At 35.7% G+C, this 18,510-nt stretch overlaps 4 protein-coding genes across 4 annotated transcripts; 3 read left to right on the top strand and 1 right to left on the bottom strand.

Annotated features, from left to right (window-relative positions):
- The first annotated feature begins 23 nt into the window (after positions 1–23).
- Positions 24–4,843, top strand: LOC9321470 (DNA topoisomerase 6 subunit B). The gene is made up of 19 exons (XM_021032874.1): positions 24–193; positions 286–338; positions 448–545; positions 679–784; positions 941–1,078; positions 1,219–1,270; positions 1,381–1,445; positions 1,760–1,866; positions 2,084–2,186; positions 2,294–2,379; positions 2,471–2,667; positions 2,981–3,096; positions 3,245–3,330; positions 3,487–3,559; positions 3,733–3,824; positions 3,927–4,065; positions 4,142–4,236; positions 4,325–4,499; positions 4,591–4,843. Exons 1-19 carry the CDS (start codon positions 112–114, stop codon positions 4,738–4,740), a joined length of 2,013 nt encoding a protein of 670 aa, XP_020888533.1. The 5' UTR covers positions 24–111; the 3' UTR covers positions 4,741–4,843.
- A 513-nt stretch (positions 4,844–5,356) lies between these two features.
- On the top strand, positions 5,357–8,380 carry LOC9321469 (protein ETHYLENE INSENSITIVE 3). The gene is made up of 2 exons (XM_021032875.1): positions 5,357–5,625; positions 6,197–8,380. The coding sequence occupies exon 2, from the start codon at positions 6,213–6,215 to the stop codon at positions 8,097–8,099; it is 1,887 nt and encodes a 628-aa protein (XP_020888534.1). The 5' UTR covers positions 5,357–5,625; positions 6,197–6,212; the 3' UTR covers positions 8,100–8,380.
- A 107-nt stretch (positions 8,381–8,487) lies between these two features.
- LOC9319335 (non-structural maintenance of chromosomes element 4 homolog B) lies at positions 8,488–12,271 on the top strand. Its single transcript, XM_002885356.2, has 7 exons — positions 8,488–10,190; positions 10,271–10,351; positions 10,492–10,747; positions 10,852–10,945; positions 11,099–11,315; positions 11,428–11,519; positions 11,603–12,271. Exons 1-7 carry the CDS (start codon positions 9,959–9,961, stop codon positions 11,816–11,818), a joined length of 1,188 nt encoding a protein of 395 aa, XP_002885402.1. The 5' UTR covers positions 8,488–9,958; the 3' UTR covers positions 11,819–12,271.
- A 1,556-nt stretch (positions 12,272–13,827) lies between these two features.
- On the bottom strand, positions 13,828–15,472 carry LOC9321468 (GATA transcription factor 29). The gene is made up of 4 exons (XM_021030646.1): positions 15,355–15,472; positions 15,122–15,225; positions 14,221–14,703; positions 13,828–14,120 (listed from the first exon to the last, which is right to left on the bottom strand). The coding sequence occupies exons 2-4, from the start codon at positions 15,218–15,220 to the stop codon at positions 14,034–14,036; spliced, it is 669 nt and encodes a 222-aa protein (XP_020886305.1). The 5' UTR covers positions 15,221–15,225; positions 15,355–15,472; the 3' UTR covers positions 13,828–14,033.
- Between the last annotated feature and the right edge of the window lie 3,038 nt (positions 15,473–18,510).

Below are 18,510 nucleotides of genomic sequence, written 5' to 3'. Positions count from 1 at the left end.
TTGATCGAGTTCTCCTCTTAACTTCCCTCCATAAAACCCTAGATCCTGCTTTGAATTTTATTGGAACTTGAGATTTGGTTGATCTTACTCAATTTCGTTGTTGTTGTTTCAATGGCGGGTGATGATTTAGCTGAAACGAAGAAGGGAAGCTCGAAGAACCCTAAGAATAGCAACGAGAGCAAGCTCAAGCAAAGTAATGCTCTATGTATCATCTGCTGGACATTTCGAGTTTGATTGCGTGTTCCCGGTGAAATTGATTCTTTTTTTGAATTCGTGGATTTGCAGAATCTCCAGCTGAGTTTTTCGCGGAGAACAAGAACATTGCTGGATTTGACAATGTGAGTCCCAATTCGTTGATTTCAATTCAAACGACGGATCTTCTTATGTATTTGTTTCATCTCCGTTATTCAATTCGGTACTACACCAAGTTTGAATTCTGTATTTCAGCCAGGGAAGTCACTTTATACTACAGTTAGAGAGCTTGTTGAAAATGCTCTTGATTCTGCTGAGTCCATTTCAGAGCTCCCTGAGGTTGAAGTAACAATGTACGTTCCTTACTTTGTGCTGATTCGATATGTTAGTTCTGGTAGGAGAAAGTGTGTAGGGATTTAGTGAAATCAAAATCTTGGTTTCTAATTGTGTTTCGATTCACCGAATGTTTTGTTTATATTTTTGAAGCGAAGAGATTGTAAAATCTAAGTTCAACTCCATGATTGGTCTAATCGATCGGGAACGTGTTGACACACAGCTGTATGATGACTATGAGACAGAAAAGGCCCGTGAGGTGCGTGAATTCTGTGTTTATTTCTCGTATCTTCTTTCTGGTCAAATCCTTGTGCTTGTAAGCAGCTATTTCTATTGTTCAAGAAGTTTCATTGTTCTGTAACATTCACGGATTTGTTAAAGATTCTAATTCTTGTTTTTGTTTCCTGTTATGTAGAAAAGGTTAGCAAAGGAAGCTCGTGCCAGTGAGATCCAAGCTAAAAATTTGGCATCGGGAAAGAAAAACAAAGAGCCTGGAGTCTCAAAGGTTTTAAAGGCCCGTGGGGAAGCCTCATATTACAAGGTGACATGTAAGGTGAGGGTTTGAATAATATTTGTTTGATTCACCAGACATTTTTTCTGTGCAATTTTAAGTATATGTATAAATTCCTGACGATCCTTAATTGTTTCCTTAAGCATTTTTTTGAGTTATGAATTGAGTTGATCATAATGTAGGATAATGGTAAGGGGATGCCTCATGATGACATTCCAAATATGTTTGGGAGAGGTAAAATAGCTAATGGCCACCCTCACTTCCTCTATTGATTTTGCCTGGCGTATCAACCTTATAATAAGCTTTTATATGGAGGCTAAGTTTACAAATTGTTCTTCTTACAGTTTTATCCGGGACGAAGTATGGACTGAAGCAAACACGTGGAAAGTTTGGTCTGGGTGCAAAGATGGTAATCTATTCTTATAAAGTTTGATATCTGAGGTTAGCCTGTAAAACTCCATAAAATGCTGAAGTGGTTATCAATTTCAAATTTTCAGCCTTTAGATGGCTCCGTTCTTAGGTTTACGAAAGGAATATATGTTCTATATAGAAATTTTGTGCAAAACGCTGTAGGAGGATTTGATCATTGGCTTTGATTTGCAGCTGGTCTTTTGTTTTTGCATTCACAACATACAATATGTATGTTTCTTTTCATATCTATATTTTTTTTAAAGAGAACTTGTTTAACTCTTCTAGTTTCTCTAAATTTTCCTTGGCTCGCAGGCCTTAATTTGGTCCAAAATGAGTACAGGTCTCCCCATAGAGATCTCGTCATCTATGAAGAGCCAAAACTATGTTACTTTCTGCAGACTGGATATTGATATTCACAGGTATCCATCTGAATATACTTGAACAGCTTCTCGATAGCGGATATTAATCTAACTTTTTATGTTACAGCATTTGACAATAATAGCCATAAATCCTTCAGATTATCCATGCCGTCTCATGATATTGTCATGGATTCTTTGACTGTTTCAAGCCTCTTGCAAAACTTCTCATTTAGTCTGCGTCAAAGAATAATTGTCTTCTAATGGTTACATTTTTCAGGAACATTCCTCATATTCATCTGCACGAAAAGAAGGGCAACAAAGAGAAATGGCATGGGGCTGAAATACAGGTGGTTATCGAAGGAAACTGGACAACATACAGAGTACGTGGTCTAGATCGTCCTCCTGCTGTATATTATTTCTTAAGCGTTCATTAAACATATATGCACGCACAATTGTTTAACACATTTTATCTTTTTGTTTTATCCAGTCAAAGATCTTGCATTATATGCGCCAAATGGCTGTCATTACTCCTTATGCGCAGTTTCTGTTTAGATTTATATCAGAGACACCAGAGTATGATCTCTACCTTTCTGTCTTTTGCTGCTCTTTCACATAGCTCTTTATGTGCAGCATTATCGAGTTATTCAATCTTCTTTTCATGTAGGAAAAATGTCACTATTAAGTTTACTCGAAGAACTGATGTGATGCCTCCTATTCCTATCGAGACAAAGCACCATCCATCGTCAGTTGACTTGCTGCTTATCAAGCGCCTTATTACAGACACTTCCAAAAAGACCCTTCTGCAGTTTCTTCAAAATGAATTTGTGAATATTAACAAAACCCTTGCAACGCGATTAATTGGTAAGTATGACATCAATCTCATTTGGTTACATAAGTTTGAAGTTGTTAAATATTCCCCCTCACAACACATTTGGCAGTACTTTTACTTGGCCAATGGACATGATCTGATATCCAATTAAGAAATTCTGTATCACATGTCCTGATGGATTAGACGGATTGCTATATAATGTTTGCTGATTCTGAATGGCAATTTTCTGCTTCATTTTGCTGGTTGTTATTTTGAGAAAATCATCCATGCCCTTTATATTTACTAAGCCTGTGCTATCTCTTTAGTCAAATTCAGTCATAAGTATTCTTGTTTTCTTTCTTTCAGGGGAAATGGGACCTGATTTCGGCCCTAGCATGGCTGTCAAATCTGTGACATCTCAGCAAATGGTACGCATACATCAGTTATTCCGCCAAGCTAAATTCGACGACCCTAGTGGTGATGTAAGCAGCTACTTTCTCTCTACGGTTTACTGGGAACTGCTTTATTATCTCAATATCTCTCTCAAGGGTCTTGTAAAATTTTAAGTTGTTAGAGCATCTGTATTGTTTTGAAAATTAGCTCTACTCATACTGCGGTTTTCTTCTGTAGTGTCTTAGCCCAGCAGGAGAATACAATCTTCGTCTAGGGATTATTAAGGAGCTGCATCCAGATATGGTGGCAACGTATTCCGGCAGGTTGTCACTGCAACCCTCTTTTCTGCGAATGCATCTAATTTAGATATGGAGTTTATTTTTCTTATAGTAATCTCCTCTGTCAAGCTTTACCTACTTTGTCGCTAATCTGAGTTTTGTTTCATTAAGTGTTGACTTCTTCCTGGAAACTCTGTTTAGTGCTCAGGTCTTCGAAGGTCATCCTTTCATTGTTGAAGCTGGTGTTAGTTTGGGTGGAAGAGATGTAAAACAGGCAAGTCATATCCTCCTATTGTTTATTCATGTGTCATCAAGTTCCGATAGATTTAAGGTTGAGCTAAAATTTGAGCATGAATCCATAACCATTGCTCTTTATCTTTTATGCCGATCTCACTCTTCTACTATCTAATGGATTATTTTGGGAATTTGTTGGAACTGAAATGGCAGGGGATCAACATATTCCGTTTTGCAAACCGTATTCCTCTCCTTTTTGAACAAGGAGCTGATGTTGTCACCAGGACTGCCTTAAAAAGAATCAAGTGAGACTCTTTCTTTAGCTTGCTACATTCCTCTCTGTATATAGTTATCGTTGGTATCTTTCTCCAACTTTTTTTTATTAGTGGTATGAAATAACTTTGCAGTTGGAATAGTTATAAGATCAACCAGACGCAAGATAAAATAGGAGTATTTGTGAGCATAGTGAGTACAAAAATTCCATTCAAAGGGACAGGGAAAGAGTACATAGGAGATGACATCAGTGAGATTGCTACTGCAGTCAAGGTAACATTAAGAAAAGACTTTTCGACGTTATCCGACATCTTATTAAATCTAACTTTCCGCCTTTATTTCCATCTAGTCTGCAATTCAACAATGCTGCATCCAACTGAAATCCAAAATTGTCAAGAGACTGCAAGCCCGTGAACAACAAGAGCGAAAACGCAGTTTGAGCAGGTGAAAACAGAAAACAAGATAATCAGTTTCCTTCCCATTTTATGCTCCAACCCTGAAAAAAGATGACCAAAACTGGAAATGCTTGCAGATACATCCCCGATGCAACAGGGGCAGTGTACGAGGTTCTGAAACAAATGACAGAAGAACATACAACAAAGAGAAAACGTTACGGAGAGGAAGACACAGTTATGCTTAACAAAGTATCTAAACATATAATCACAAAAGAAACATTGAAAGAAAAGCTTGCTGAGCATGTAGAACAGGTCTTTTTTTTTGCATCAATCACTTCTCATGATAAGTTTCTACTGCATCATCACTATTGTTATTCTTGCTGAATCTTTGTGGTGGTTTCAGGTGGACTACGAGATGGCATTAGAGTATGCAACACAAAGTGGAGTAAGTGAAGAACCCAGAGAGAATATATATCTCCAGCACTTAGATCCCAACAAATCCAACTTCATAGATCTTCATAGTCCAAATTTTGTCTTCAGGCTCATGTTGTAATCCAAACATATTTGTATCTCTCTCCATTAGTCAATTTTTTTGGATATTTTAAGACATACACTAGAAAAGTGGAAAAAAGAAGACATAAAATTTAACACTCCCTTTGGTTAGTTTCGGAGAACGTGAAAATAATTAATAAAAAAAAAAGAAATCAAGAAGCAGGAAAACTTATTAAAATAGTTTTTTCACCTCTTGAGAGCAGATTTGTCTTAATCGATAATAGTTGTCGATGATGACGGAAACTTTTCTACTTGTAATAAAATACTAGTATAGTATAGTACTAGTATGATGTAAAAAAGTGTGCGTTTTTTTATTCCGATATTAATGAGGTATGGATAATGGATATTTTTTTATTTTTTAAACCATTATTCCAAAAATGAAAAAGGAAAATACAAAACGTAGCAATAAATAACACCCCGCGTAAGAAACAATTAATTACACACCGCGTGAAATAAAATAAAAAAACCAAACGAGAAGCAGTGAGTAGTGCCAAAAGGCGCTTTGTTAATTATTTCTTAATTGTGTAATAAGAATAGTAAATGATGTCTTAAATATTGTGTAAAAATGAAATTAGAGTAATATATATATATATATAAATAGAGTCTAGTATGATGATCTCTCTTCCTGATCTACAGAGACTCCACAAAGAAACGCAAATAAACAAAAGTCGCTTTCTAGCCACGTGATCTTTCGTCGACTTTTCTTCTCCTTCTTCTTCTTCTTCTTCCTCTTCCTCATCTCGTATCTCTCTAACTTTTGTCGAAGTTTTTTTTTTGATGAAATTAGGGTTTATTATCTTCTCCTTCTTTTTCCCGTCACCGTAGAAAAGGCAGAGACCTTTTTTCTTTATCATTTTTATTCTTCTTCTGCTCTTCATTTCTCCAGGTACTACGCTTTCTCCTACTTGATTTGATTTTAGGGTTATTATTGATACTGAAGATGATAGGTTTAATTCTTGGGGTTTTAGTAGATCGATGGTTTTACTTTGGATTACTAGTGTTTACACGATCTAATTTGATGAGTATATACTACTTTTAGTTTCTACGATTTGTTTTTTTTTTTTTGGTTGAATTTTTGTTTGTTGTTATATATGATTGATCTATTTGAAAATATTTTCTCTTTCTTATTCATATATGATCCTTTCTATATTTGGGCTTCCTCGATTTTTTCCAATCTTCCTTGGATTTTTTATTTTCCTCTGTTGAAGATCTCATCTTTTTTTTGGAAATTGAATCTGTAGTTAAGTTTTTTTTTTTATCCAATTGATGATTTAGTTTTGGACTGATAAAATACGATCTGATGATGTTTTTATTACTTAAACGTTGATTGAATTCGAAAACCCCTTTTTAAAAAAATTTCTAGGTTTAGGGTTTGATGATTTTTAGTAAGTTGTTTGATTCAGAAGAAATATACTCTAATGATGATTTCTTTTGTTTTGTGTATTGATTTGTTACAGGTTAATTTGGGTCACGATGATGTTTAACGAGATGGGAATGTGTGGAAACATGGATTTCTTCTCTTCTGGATCTCTTGGTGAAGTTGATTTCTGTACTGCTCCACAAGTTGAGCCTGATTCGATTGTTGAAGATGACTATACTGATGATGAGATCGATGTCGATGAATTGGAGAGGAGGATGTGGAGGGACAAAATGCGGCTTAAACGTCTCAAGGAGCAGGATAAGAGCAAAGAAGGTGTTGATGCTGCTAAACAGAGGCAGTCTCAAGAGCAAGCTAGGAGGAAGAAAATGTCTAGGGCTCAAGATGGGATCTTGAAGTATATGTTGAAGATGATGGAAGTGTGTAAAGCTCAAGGCTTTGTTTACGGGATCATTCCGGAAAATGGGAAGCCTGTGACTGGTGCTTCTGATAATCTCCGGGAGTGGTGGAAAGATAAGGTCAGGTTTGATCGTAATGGTCCTGCGGCTATTACGAAATACCAAGCGGAGAACAATATCCCGGGGATACATGAAGGTAACAATCCGATTGGGCCAACTCCGCACACTCTGCAAGAGCTTCAAGACACTACTCTTGGATCGCTTTTGTCTGCGTTGATGCAACACTGTGATCCTCCTCAGAGACGGTTTCCTTTGGAGAAAGGTGTTCCTCCTCCGTGGTGGCCTAGCGGGAACGAGGATTGGTGGCCTCAACTCGGTTTGCCTAAAGATCAAGGTGCTGCACCTTACAAAAAGCCTCATGATTTGAAGAAGGCGTGGAAAGTCGGCGTTTTGACTGCAGTTATCAAGCATATGTTTCCTGATATTGCTAAGATCCGTAAGCTCGTGAGGCAATCTAAATGCTTGCAGGATAAGATGACTGCTAAAGAGAGTGCTACTTGGCTTGCCATTATTAACCAAGAAGAGTCCTTGGCTAGAGAGCTTTATCCCGAGTCTTGTCCACCTCTTTCTTTGTCTGGTGGAAGTTGCTCGCTTCTGATGAATGATTGCAGTCAATACGATGTTGAAGGTTTCGAGAAGGAGTCTCACTATGAAGTGGAAGAGCTCAAGCCAGAGAAAGTGATGAATTCTTCAAACTTTGGGATGACTGCTAAAATGCATGACTTTCCTGTCAAAGAAGAAGTCCCAACTGGAAACTCGGAATTCATGAGAAAGAGGAAGACAAACAGAGATCTGAACACTATTATGGACAGAACGGTTTTCACCTGCGATAATCTTGGGTGTGCACACAGCGAAATCAGCCGGGGATTTCTGGATAGGAATTCAAGAGACAACCATCAATTGGCATGTTCACATCGAGACAATTGCTTACCGTATGGAGCAGCAGCATCCAGGTTCCATGTCAATGAAGTTAAGCCTGTAGTTGGATTTTCTCAGCCGAGGCCAGTGAACTCTGTGGCCCAACCAATCGACTTAACGGGTATAGTTCCTGAAGATGGGCAGAAGATGATCTCCGAGCTCATGTCCATGTATGACAGAAACGTCCAGAGCAACCAAACTTCTATGGTCATGGAAAATCAAAGCGTGTCACTGCTTCAGCCAACAGTCCAGAATCATCAAGAACATCTCCAGTTCCCAGGAAACATGGTGGAAGGAAGTTTCTTTGAAGACTTGAACATCCCAAACAGAGCAAACAACATCAACAGCAGCAATCAAACGTATTTCCAAGGGAACAACAACAACAACAACAATGGGTTTAAGTTCGACACTGCACATCACAACAACTTTGAAGCTGCACATAACAACACCAATAACAGTAGCAGCAACAGGTTCCAGCTTGTGTTTGATTCCACACCGTTCGACATGGCATCATTCGATTACAGAGATGATATGTCGATGCCAGGAGTAGTAGGAACGATGGATGGGATGCAGCAGAAGCAGCAAGATGTATCCATATGGTTCTAAAGCCTTGGTAGTAGATTTCATCTTCTCTTATTTTTATCTTTTGTGTTCTTACATTCACTCAACCATGTAATATTTTTTTTCTGGGTATCTCTCTGTCTTTATCGCTTGTTATGATGTGTTTGTAAGAGTCTCTAAAAACTCTCTGTTACTGTGTGTCTTGTCTCTGCTGGTGATATTCTCTCTGTCATCATCAGCTTTTAATTACACACCCGCCTTGGGGATGAACGAACACTAAATGTAAGTTGTCATATTATAAATAGTATATATTTGCAATTTCTCTTCTTCTCGTTGTTTGTGTTTTATTAAATTGACTATAAAATTGAGATGTTTGGTGTAATTCACGCTAACTATCTCACGCTAACTATCTCAAAGTTTTTTTTTTTGGTAAGACTAACTATCTCAAAGTTTGGATTGGTGGGACAATTATTTATTACAAGAAGAGGATAATAACAATTGTATTTGATGTTTACCGTGCTTGTCGCTAGTGGCTCGTGGGTAGCATTTAAGCATAGGTCAGTGCTTGTGTCTACGAGCTCGAGTGATCGAGCACATATTCCAAACTTAACACCAAAAAAAAAAAGAGAAAAAAAAAAATCTATGATGTGAGGTATTATTAAATACCTTTTTTTTCCTTATTAGAACAGTAATACACTAATACAGTATTCATATGTCTTTAATTTATTTATTCACTATGTATCTATTTCATTTTTTTTTTTTTGTAATTATAAAATGGTTGTAGAGTAGATTTGAAGTTTTTAATGAATCATTAAACTGAATTCAGTCATTGTGATTTTGATAGCACAATACTAGTCAAGCTTCAAACCATTAACAACTCTCCATTCCTTCTCTTTAGAGTCATACCACATAAATCCAAGAGGAGCGAGAGTTATACACATCACATTTTTTTTTTTTTTTGAATAAAATGTTAAATTAAATTCAAGAAAAAAATAACATTTGCTAGTACATTGTTATACTTCTAAAACTGAGAAATTTGAAGACTGAGAATACAAGAGATTGGCCTTAGAGTCTAGATGCAAACCAAGCTTGTAAGCCTGAGTTGTATCTGTGATCGTCCGTACCCCGTATCGCGGATAGTTTGTTTCGAATCTGCTTGTCAATCCATATGGCTAGCTGACTTGCTGGAGTTTGTTTCTCGCCATGTTATATACATCACATTATCTATCATACACACACATCTAACTTCTTTATTGCAATAGTGCTCACATGTACCATCTTTCGGATCATAAACTATCACTTGTTGTCCACAACTCCTCGCATAAATTTTTCTCTCTAGTCCTCATGGGCTTACCACGGACATAAATATAGGCGACTTTAATATGAGTTTGGATTGGGATTTTGGCGACACTTCCCAAGTTTCTGTCTTTTGTGTCAAACACTTCCGGCTTGATCTCTACGTACGCACCCCGTAAACCGGTTCCTTGAAACATAATTGTAATGACCACCAAGGCACCAACGAAGTAGATCTCATGAGTCATGACCAACCATGAGAGCAGCTAAGCATGGCTCTAGCTGAGTTAACCGAGTAATTACTCTATTTTTTTCCAAGAGTAGTTAGTTCAGAGGATAGTTAACCGAGTCCTAATCTTTAGGAAAAAGTCAACAAAATAATATTTGTACGACTTTAAAAAAAGAAAAAGAATTTGTATTGGGGCAGTGACTTCGAGGTCGGAGCTCCGACTATAAATACCACCAATTTCCTTTTTTCTTTAGTTCGAACAAATCATTATATTCTCGGCGGGAAATTTATCGACGTCTCTTCATCTTCTCGCCGCCGTTAGGGTTTCTTCGTTTACAATCTCTTCGTTACCACTTTCCGTTTCTCAGGTGGGATCATCATCATGAGAAACTCGGTGAAACGGGAAGCGAAATTAACCAGAGATCGCAGCAGCAGAAGAGAAGCCGGTGAGTCCTCTGAGAGACCGAAAATCGTGAAGAAGGAGAAGCAGAGTAAAACCGTTATTGCTTCATTACGGCCTCAAGAACCACCGATTCAGGAAGAGGACGAACAAGGAATTGCTGATCGGAGAGCTATAAGATCTCAGTACCTTGCTCTTACCCATCAGATTAAAGGTATTGTTCGCTTTTTACGTCTTTTTTCTTCTACTCTAGGGTTTATGTTTTTTTTTCTGACCTAACTTTGTTTGGTACAGATGCTAAAGATGATTTGACAAAAATTGATTCTGACAAGTTTAAGCGTATCATTAATGAGGTTGAGAATTTGCATCAGAAAGGTAAATAAAACTTGTCACTATTCGTTTATATGCCCAAGTCTTAAAATAGTAGATGTTTCTTATTTTGAATGAACCAGGAGTTTGTAATTTCATGTTCTTGTGTATAAACTTTTTGGGTGCTGTTACAATTTTTATTGCAGTTAAGAAGCCTAGAGAGCAAATTGCTGATGCGGAGGCGCTTTTAGATTTAGCGAATAGTGTGGTTTCATCGGTGAAATCGCAATCTGCTCATGGAGGTGTTTCTCCAGCTGAGTTTGTTAATGCCTTGATCAATGGGTTTGGGAAAACTTGTTTAAGAATTGATGCTGATGACAATACACAAGTGTCATTGAAGTGGAAGGACCTTGGGTTTACGGTCTGCTCTACAGTTATGGTATCATGTGGTTGTACAACAATGTGAGTTACAAGTGCTTAATGTTAGGATATGAACTTGTATATATACCTTACTTGAAAGTATCAATTTTTGTAATTATTATTTCTGTTTTTGTATATCTTTTAAGGATGGGTCCTATGGATAGTGAATTGAAACAAAGGAAAAGGTCAGTGGGCAACAGAAAACGTACAAAGCCTGGTGTTGGTGTTAAGCCAGAGGAGGTGAGATAATCTTTTGACAAGTTTCAGAAATCTTTAGTTTCTCAGCAAATTTGTGACTGATTCTAGTATTAGTTGGTGTTGCATCTTGAACTTTGTCAATTGTTATTATATGATTGAATGAAACTGATTTGGATACATTTTGACATCCTTCAGGTTGATGATAAAGAAGGTGAAAAGAAAAGTGATACAGACAATAACATGGCAGTAATGTTTAACATCTTGAGGAAAAACAAACGTGTCAAGATTGAAAATTTGGTGCTCAATAGGAAATCATTTGCTCAGACAGCAGAGAATGTGTTCGCACTATCATTCTTGGTGAAAGATGGACGAGTTGAGATAACTGTCGATAACAATGGTTCTCATTTCGTTGGTAAGATATAACTTTCCTCCCTTTTGCCTGGTTTTGGTAGTTGATTTCACCCTCCAACCCCAAAAAACTGGCTTCTTGCTACACTTATCTCGCTTTCCTCGTTTGTCTTCAGAGCCAAGGAATGCTCCTGCAGCAAACCTGGTGCTGTCAGGGGAGGTCGCTTACAACCATTTCGTACTTAGATTTGATTACAAAGATTGGGAGGTATAAATTAGTGTGTCATTTTATTTCAGTAAGTCTCTAAATGGTATATTAGTTAGTTAATGGTTTTGGTGATTATTGCATAGCCAATGAGCACAATGGTGGCAGTGGGAGAGGAGCTGATGCCACACAGGGAAACCAAAGTCGCACAAGATTCAAGAGAACTGTCGAGGAAACAAGGTTCGGTGATTCAAGATGAAACGGTTGTCGAAGATTCTTCTAACATCGAAGGCGATAATAAAGATAGTCATAATGGTGGATTACCCCGGAAATGCAAGATCAGGAAGACTGATCACTTGTGAAGATGGTTCGTGAATTGAAAAGTCTTTTTTTTTTCTTCCTTTTTTCAAACTAATCCTTTTGGGGTACATAGCAACTTTTTTTTTTATAACCTATGGTTTTGATTTGGTAGGAGGCATGTTTTATTAGGTAGAAAGATACTTAATGGATTGCTTCTGGTTAGGATTGTTATTTTGGTTGATGGTAGGTTTTGGAAGTTACAGAGATGCCTATTGAGAGCATAATTTGAGCTATCTTCCTCCTTAACGTGTGGCTTTATTATTGTTCTTTTAATTTTTAGTAAATTTCACTTTTGATCTCCTGGATCAGTGAAAAACAGATATCAGTCAGTCTATTGTCCAAGAAAAATTGTGTTCATATATCACCATTTTATTCGGTTATGAAGATTATAGAACATGACGCGGTTCCTTCCATAGTGCATTTCATCTACTTCAGCGGTTAAACCCCGACGATTAGAGTGTTCGGGAAGTACCATCTGTTGGAGATACAATCCAAGTCCCACATCGGAAGTTTGATGGGACAATCAATAATATATAAAGGGTTAGGGCCAATCCACTAATTGTCAATTGGTTTTTAGTTGGAAGCCCAGAATTAGCCCAAATTTAACATGGTATCAGAGCCCAAGGTTTAAAGTCTGGTGGACCTAAGAAAAAATGGATATGGACATACCTCAACCCGAGTAATGGGGCCCGAGAAAGGGGCTTATTATCGATCCGAGTGAGGGATCGAGGAGGTGTGTTAAGATCCATGTGGTCTTTGGATTGAAGGGGAGATTGTTGGAGATACAATCCAAGTCCCACATCGGAAGTTTGATGGGACAATCAATAATATATAAAGGGTTAGGGTCAATCCACTAATTGCCAATTGGTTTTTAGTTGGAAACCCAGAATTAGCCCAAATTTAACACCATCTTGGTGCTCTCTAAACCATGACGACTATGGAATAAATCCTCTTAACATTACGTGACCCATTTGACTATTGGGGATCATGTTTTGTGTTAGTCCATTTTGTTTCATATCTATAAAGGGTTTTCAAATTAAAGCATGAGAAGAGAGATTGTTACACAAGCCCTATTGGACTCAAAAGTTAGTAGTAAAACTTGTACAAACCACAAGTTTATACTTATTAGCATTGCATTAAAGAAACCACAAGTGTCAGTCCATATGTATATATTTTTGTAATTACTAATTACTGAAAGCTTTGCAATAACACACTCCTTTGTGTAAAAAATTTCTCTATTACTAAATGTAAATGGTTTTGCATTTATACATACTGTCTTGTCCGACATGCAACAAGTCGAGCACAAGCTGCGAGTAAAACCATTTATTTACATTTTTTTTTTTTTTTTTTACCATTTATTTACATTGGTTTTACGTTTTAGAGAAAATATTATTCAGTCGAATTTAGAATACAAAATCATATTCTGGTAGATATATGATTTTTAACTAGACTTTTGATTGGTGTGCAAAAGAAAAAAAAACGAGACTTTTGATTTAAAAATGACAAGAAAAGGAAAATATATGATAGCATTTCTGGAAAATAAAAATAACATTTCTGCAATAGCATATATTTGGAGAAATAAAAAATTAACTATTTTGGAATTTCTTTTGATATCAAATATACCAATTTTATGACTAAAATGTATCTATTTTTATTATTTAGTGAAAAACTGAAATTTGATAAAAGTTTGAACCAAATGATTTGAATTATGTGTAATTGTGTGTGAATATGTATTACTTTCGATATGTATAATTTTTCCAAGTAACGTTCGTGTTATTTTTTGTATTCTGCCATTATTAAATATAGAATCTGGTACTTTACACCTCCACATTCTTAAATTCGAATAAAAAGACAAATATTTTAAGACGAATATTTTTACATCGTTTGTTAAAATTATTTATCAAATCACATTTATCAACATGTAACGTTTACATAAATAAATTTGACATTTTACAGTAGTATTCAAGTCATAACAGTAAAAGCTCTATATAGATCCAATAATTTTTTTTTGTAAAGGGTTAACTGAAATACGATTTTCATTAAAAAGCCACAAATTCATGAATTTTACAAGATTTGCAAATGAGCGACCTCAACATTACAATTGCTTAAATGATAACTCTCAAAACTTTAGCTTTTCTCTCATAATTAAGGCTTAACCAGAGACATTGATAATACAATGCCTAATTAACAATCAACTTCTCTCTTATTTTCTTTATATTAGTTATCTAATTCAATCACTCCATTTCTTTTGGCTTTCCTCTCTTCCTCCTTCCTGAACTTGATCCCACAAGCATTGCATAAACTCTGAAACACATTTACCAATTTATAAATTAATAGTAATTATTAAGCAGCATAATTAATATTTAAACATGATTTATTAGTTGAAAATTCGGAGACTAATTACCTTAGGACCAAGAGGACCCCTGCGCCACATAGGAGTGTTAAGTGCGTTACAATTCATGTTCGTACACTTCTTCATCCCTTCAATCCTTCCCCCGCAGGATCCACCGCAACCGCGAAGCCGTTTCGCGGTTGCGTTTTCGTTCCAAGTGTTTGCCATCGTCTGAGAGTTGTTACGACGAACTCTCCTAGCAGGAACATCAATCAGAACATACTCATCACTCGCCGGAGGAGTCTCCGGAGCCGGTGCTGGTGCCGGAGCCGGTGCCGGAGATGGCATCGGATAAGGAGCAAAGTTCAAGGTGTTGGGGGCGCCAGCTAACTGTTGAAAAACGTAATTGTAGATTCTGATGTTGAATTCCACGTTGTTTCTTGCAGCTTCGTTGTGGATCACTTCATCATTTCCCCAAAGAGCCCGACGGTAGTTCAAAACTTCGCCGCCGTCGTTGTTGTTGTCTCCACGGCCGTCGGCCCCGACGTTGGTTCTCTATATATGTTTGTTACATTATTAATTAAATCTCCATTTATTAGTAATTAATGCATATTTTATGTAATATTTGTCCATATGTAGGAAAGAACTGTAAAAATAAGATGCTGATAAGGATTTCAATGTTTTTTTCCTCCAATTAGTGTTTTTTACCTTTAAAAAGACAGTGGGATTACCGTTTTTTAAGAGAGATTTTTATGAATTTAATAATAGTTCAATGAATTTAAAAAACTTTGAGATTGTTTCTGATAAAAAAGAATTAGTCAATTTTTTCAAAAGCAAATAAATGAAAGCATAGATGGTATCAATAGATCTCTCTAGGAATTGATCCATGAGATGAAGATTTTTCATATTTATTCATCCCCACATCAATCAATTATAGTGAAAAAAAGAGAGGAACAAATTAATGAAATAAGACCTGATTAGTGGTGGTGGTGGAAAGGTTTAAGCTCAGATGTGTGTCAACAGTCGAATTTGGCAAACCCAACTTCAGTGTTAAGTCCAATTCCTGCTCCATTTTCACTATAGAAACGTTCAAGAAAATCAATTATATGAATACAATTTACAAAAACATTTCCGAAAAAAATATATACAAACAAGCAGCATAAAATATGAGAATATGGCATGCACTATCTGTGTTAAAACACTTACAGAGATTAAGCAAATCGATCAACAAAATTTTAGTTTTTATTTTTTCAGATGTGAAGCTATAATCGATCCCACTAATCTTGTAGAGATCGTGTGTTGCTTTGGTGCATATATATACAAATAGATAAATACATATGCCTTTACATATATATGTAAGCACGTATTTAGAGAGTAACAATAAGGCATGAGAAATGTGATTATCGTCAAATCATGATTGCTACATGACAAATCGAGCTTAATTTTGAAAAAAAAGACATTTAAATATTCAAAAAACGGTAAAATTTCTTTAAGACCAACCATGGAAATAACATGAGAAGACTGAAAGGGAGATTAGAACTTACAACAAGAGAATCTTTTTCCTTAAATATTTTTTTAAGAACTTTTTGTAGGGAATTTGATGATAAGAAGTGGATTGATTTCTAGATTTTGTGTAATTTTTCTATATCGAATTAGTGCTTAATTTCCATTCATTTCTTATCCAAATTTTTTTATTTTTAAATCTCTGGCTGGAATTTTTGGTTAATTTTATACTTTATATAGACGGTAGATTTTTTTTTCTAGTCGCCACTCATTAATACAATTTAATTTATTTTTAGTAGTTACTTGAATTTAGAATAGGATTGGTAGAGTTGGTACAAAAGTTGTAATTATAAAGTGCATTCTATTGAAGTTGTCATGATAGATTTTTGGTATCTGTCAGAAAAATTGTTATCAGATCATCGTTGCTGAATTTTTAGTAGATACGACACGCACCTCAATCGTTGTAGGACAAAGTTAACTCAATTTCTCATTGGGTAGGAATTCAGATCCACTCGCTAGCTTTTAAACGATAGAAAGTTGTTTTTATATTACTCCCTCCGTTCCTAAAAGATTGATGTTCTAGCTTTTGTCATTTGTTCCACAAAGATATATAATAATAAATCGTAAATTTCAAAGCGTAATGATTGAAAATAATTAACTTTCTTAAATTACTATTGGTTGATAATTATTTTAAAATATGTAATATTAAAATTAATGTTCAAATGATTAAACAATGATTAAATTCTTAATATGCGTGAAAACTCTAAAACATCAAACTATTAGGAACAGAGGGAGTATAACACAACTCTGACAGTTTTTCGGGATTTTTCTTCCAAAAGCTTTCGAATAGTCAATCATAATGTACGTTATGAGAAGACAAAAAGTCCAAAAATTGGCCGTCTTTGGGTTCGAATCGGTTTAATAGTTGATTCGAGAACCGGTCTAGAACCAATATTTTTTGGATATTTTTCGATTCGGATATTTTTTACCCGAATCTACCTTAACTATCGGAAAAATATCCAAAGTACCTGAAAAACACGAATTTAATCGAATAAAAAAGTTAGAATGGGGAATAAAAAATTATCGGGTACAATTAGAAGAGTAATGGGTTTAGTTGGGGTTTAGGATTGCTCGGGTACCGGTTCAAATTTTGGGTATTAGTCGATCCTATAGGAACTTTTGTGCGCTAATTGAGGGTTTGGGAGCATTCTCTCTTAGAACTCAGGCAAGGGGAGGTGCTACGTTCCTATCGTTGTTGTCTAAAGAAGCGAGCAAGTACCAAAACCTCAAAAGCTTTCATTGCGTGTTTAGTGCTAGGGTTTAAAACCAGAGGTTAGATAGATCTCTAGAAAAATTTAAACTTATGTGTTTTTCACATGTCGTATTCTAGAAAATTTAAACACAATTGCTTCGAACTAATGTAATTTGTACAGTTGTAATCAACTAATTAACCATGTAATTAATATCAATAAAACCATTAATTAACATGGACTCTATCGCCAATTTGGTCATTATCGACGAGTTTCACAAAGTTTGGACCTTGATTATCTTGTTTGGAGATGTTCAAATCATTATATCCGAATAGTGATCTTAAGACTATTTTTTACGGATGATGTGATTTATTTGGAAAGCTATATATAAAAAAAAGTATTATAGAGTATCCAAATAAAACCTTAAAAATCATTAATCACGTCTTAAATAAGTATAATCCTTGGAAGGAAGAGACATCGTAGTGAAGAACAATCGGATCAAATGTTAAATCAATTTATGTACGACTTAAAATATGCGGACATCAAACCTACTAAGCACATTTTCTATTTTCGAATTGGATGGTCTATTAGTAGCTGCATCTATGTTTTTTTTATTCTTACATCGGTGATTTCGATTTGGTTTTATTGTGTATATCTAAAAACTATTTTAGTTAAAAAAAAAGAAGAAGAAAGAAAATTTTTAGGTAAGACATGAAAATAAGCTTAAGAAAAACAGAAAGCACTTCTATAGTCGATTAGAGAACCAAAATTACATCAAATTTTGGAGTCGAGTGTATTTTGGGTATCACAATGGATGAATCCGATTCCAAACCCCTCGATTGTATCAAACATAGAGAATTAATTTACCTCATAATTCGTAGTTGTTGAGTATCTTTTGTTAACAACTTTAATCGATTAGCTCAACTGAGCCAACTCTAGGGGATATCGTTTACATATGTGATATAATACGGTTCGATACAAACTTTTCGTACCAAATTATCCGCTTTAACATTTGAGCGTTGAGTAACCAAATATAAAAAAAAGTTAGAAAATTCATCCTTGTTCTGAATTTCCTCTAGATATGCAAAAAAGTTGGTCATTTCGTAGGGAAGACATTATATCCACCAGGTCAGAACAATCTGTGAAAAATGACACGTCTCGCTTGTCGGCTCTAATCACAAACTTTATCCAAACGAGTGATTCTGTTTCTGTATGTAAGGAAGTCAGGCTTCGTTGAAGGTTGGCAGCTCCCATGACTGGCGTGACCCTAAACCCTAAACCCTATACTCATCCTAGTCCTGAAAACTTGTCACCTTCTTTCCAAGAACCATCTACGAAACATCAAAATCCTAAAATATTTTACTGTTGAACTCTATTCCCTATTTAGATTGTCTGAAACCAGTATCCCCTAATTGTCTTCAGAGATCTCGACCTGAGCTAGTTGCCAAGCCCGTTCCTCAGTTTCTGCCAAATGCAGAACTTCAAGTGGATTTCTGTCCATATTTTCGTAAATCTTACCATTTCTAATTTTTCATAAGTATCATATAATCTATGGATACATGATGTATAGACTCCCGAAAATGTTTTCTAGAATAAATGATCTATATTT

This window comes from Arabidopsis lyrata (genome assembly GCF_000004255.2).
Source record: "Arabidopsis lyrata subsp. lyrata unplaced genomic scaffold ARALYscaffold_3, whole genome shotgun sequence".
NCBI lineage: Eukaryota > Viridiplantae > Streptophyta > Magnoliopsida > Brassicales > Brassicaceae > Arabidopsis > Arabidopsis lyrata.
This window is presented reverse-complemented; position numbering and strand designations above follow the sequence as displayed.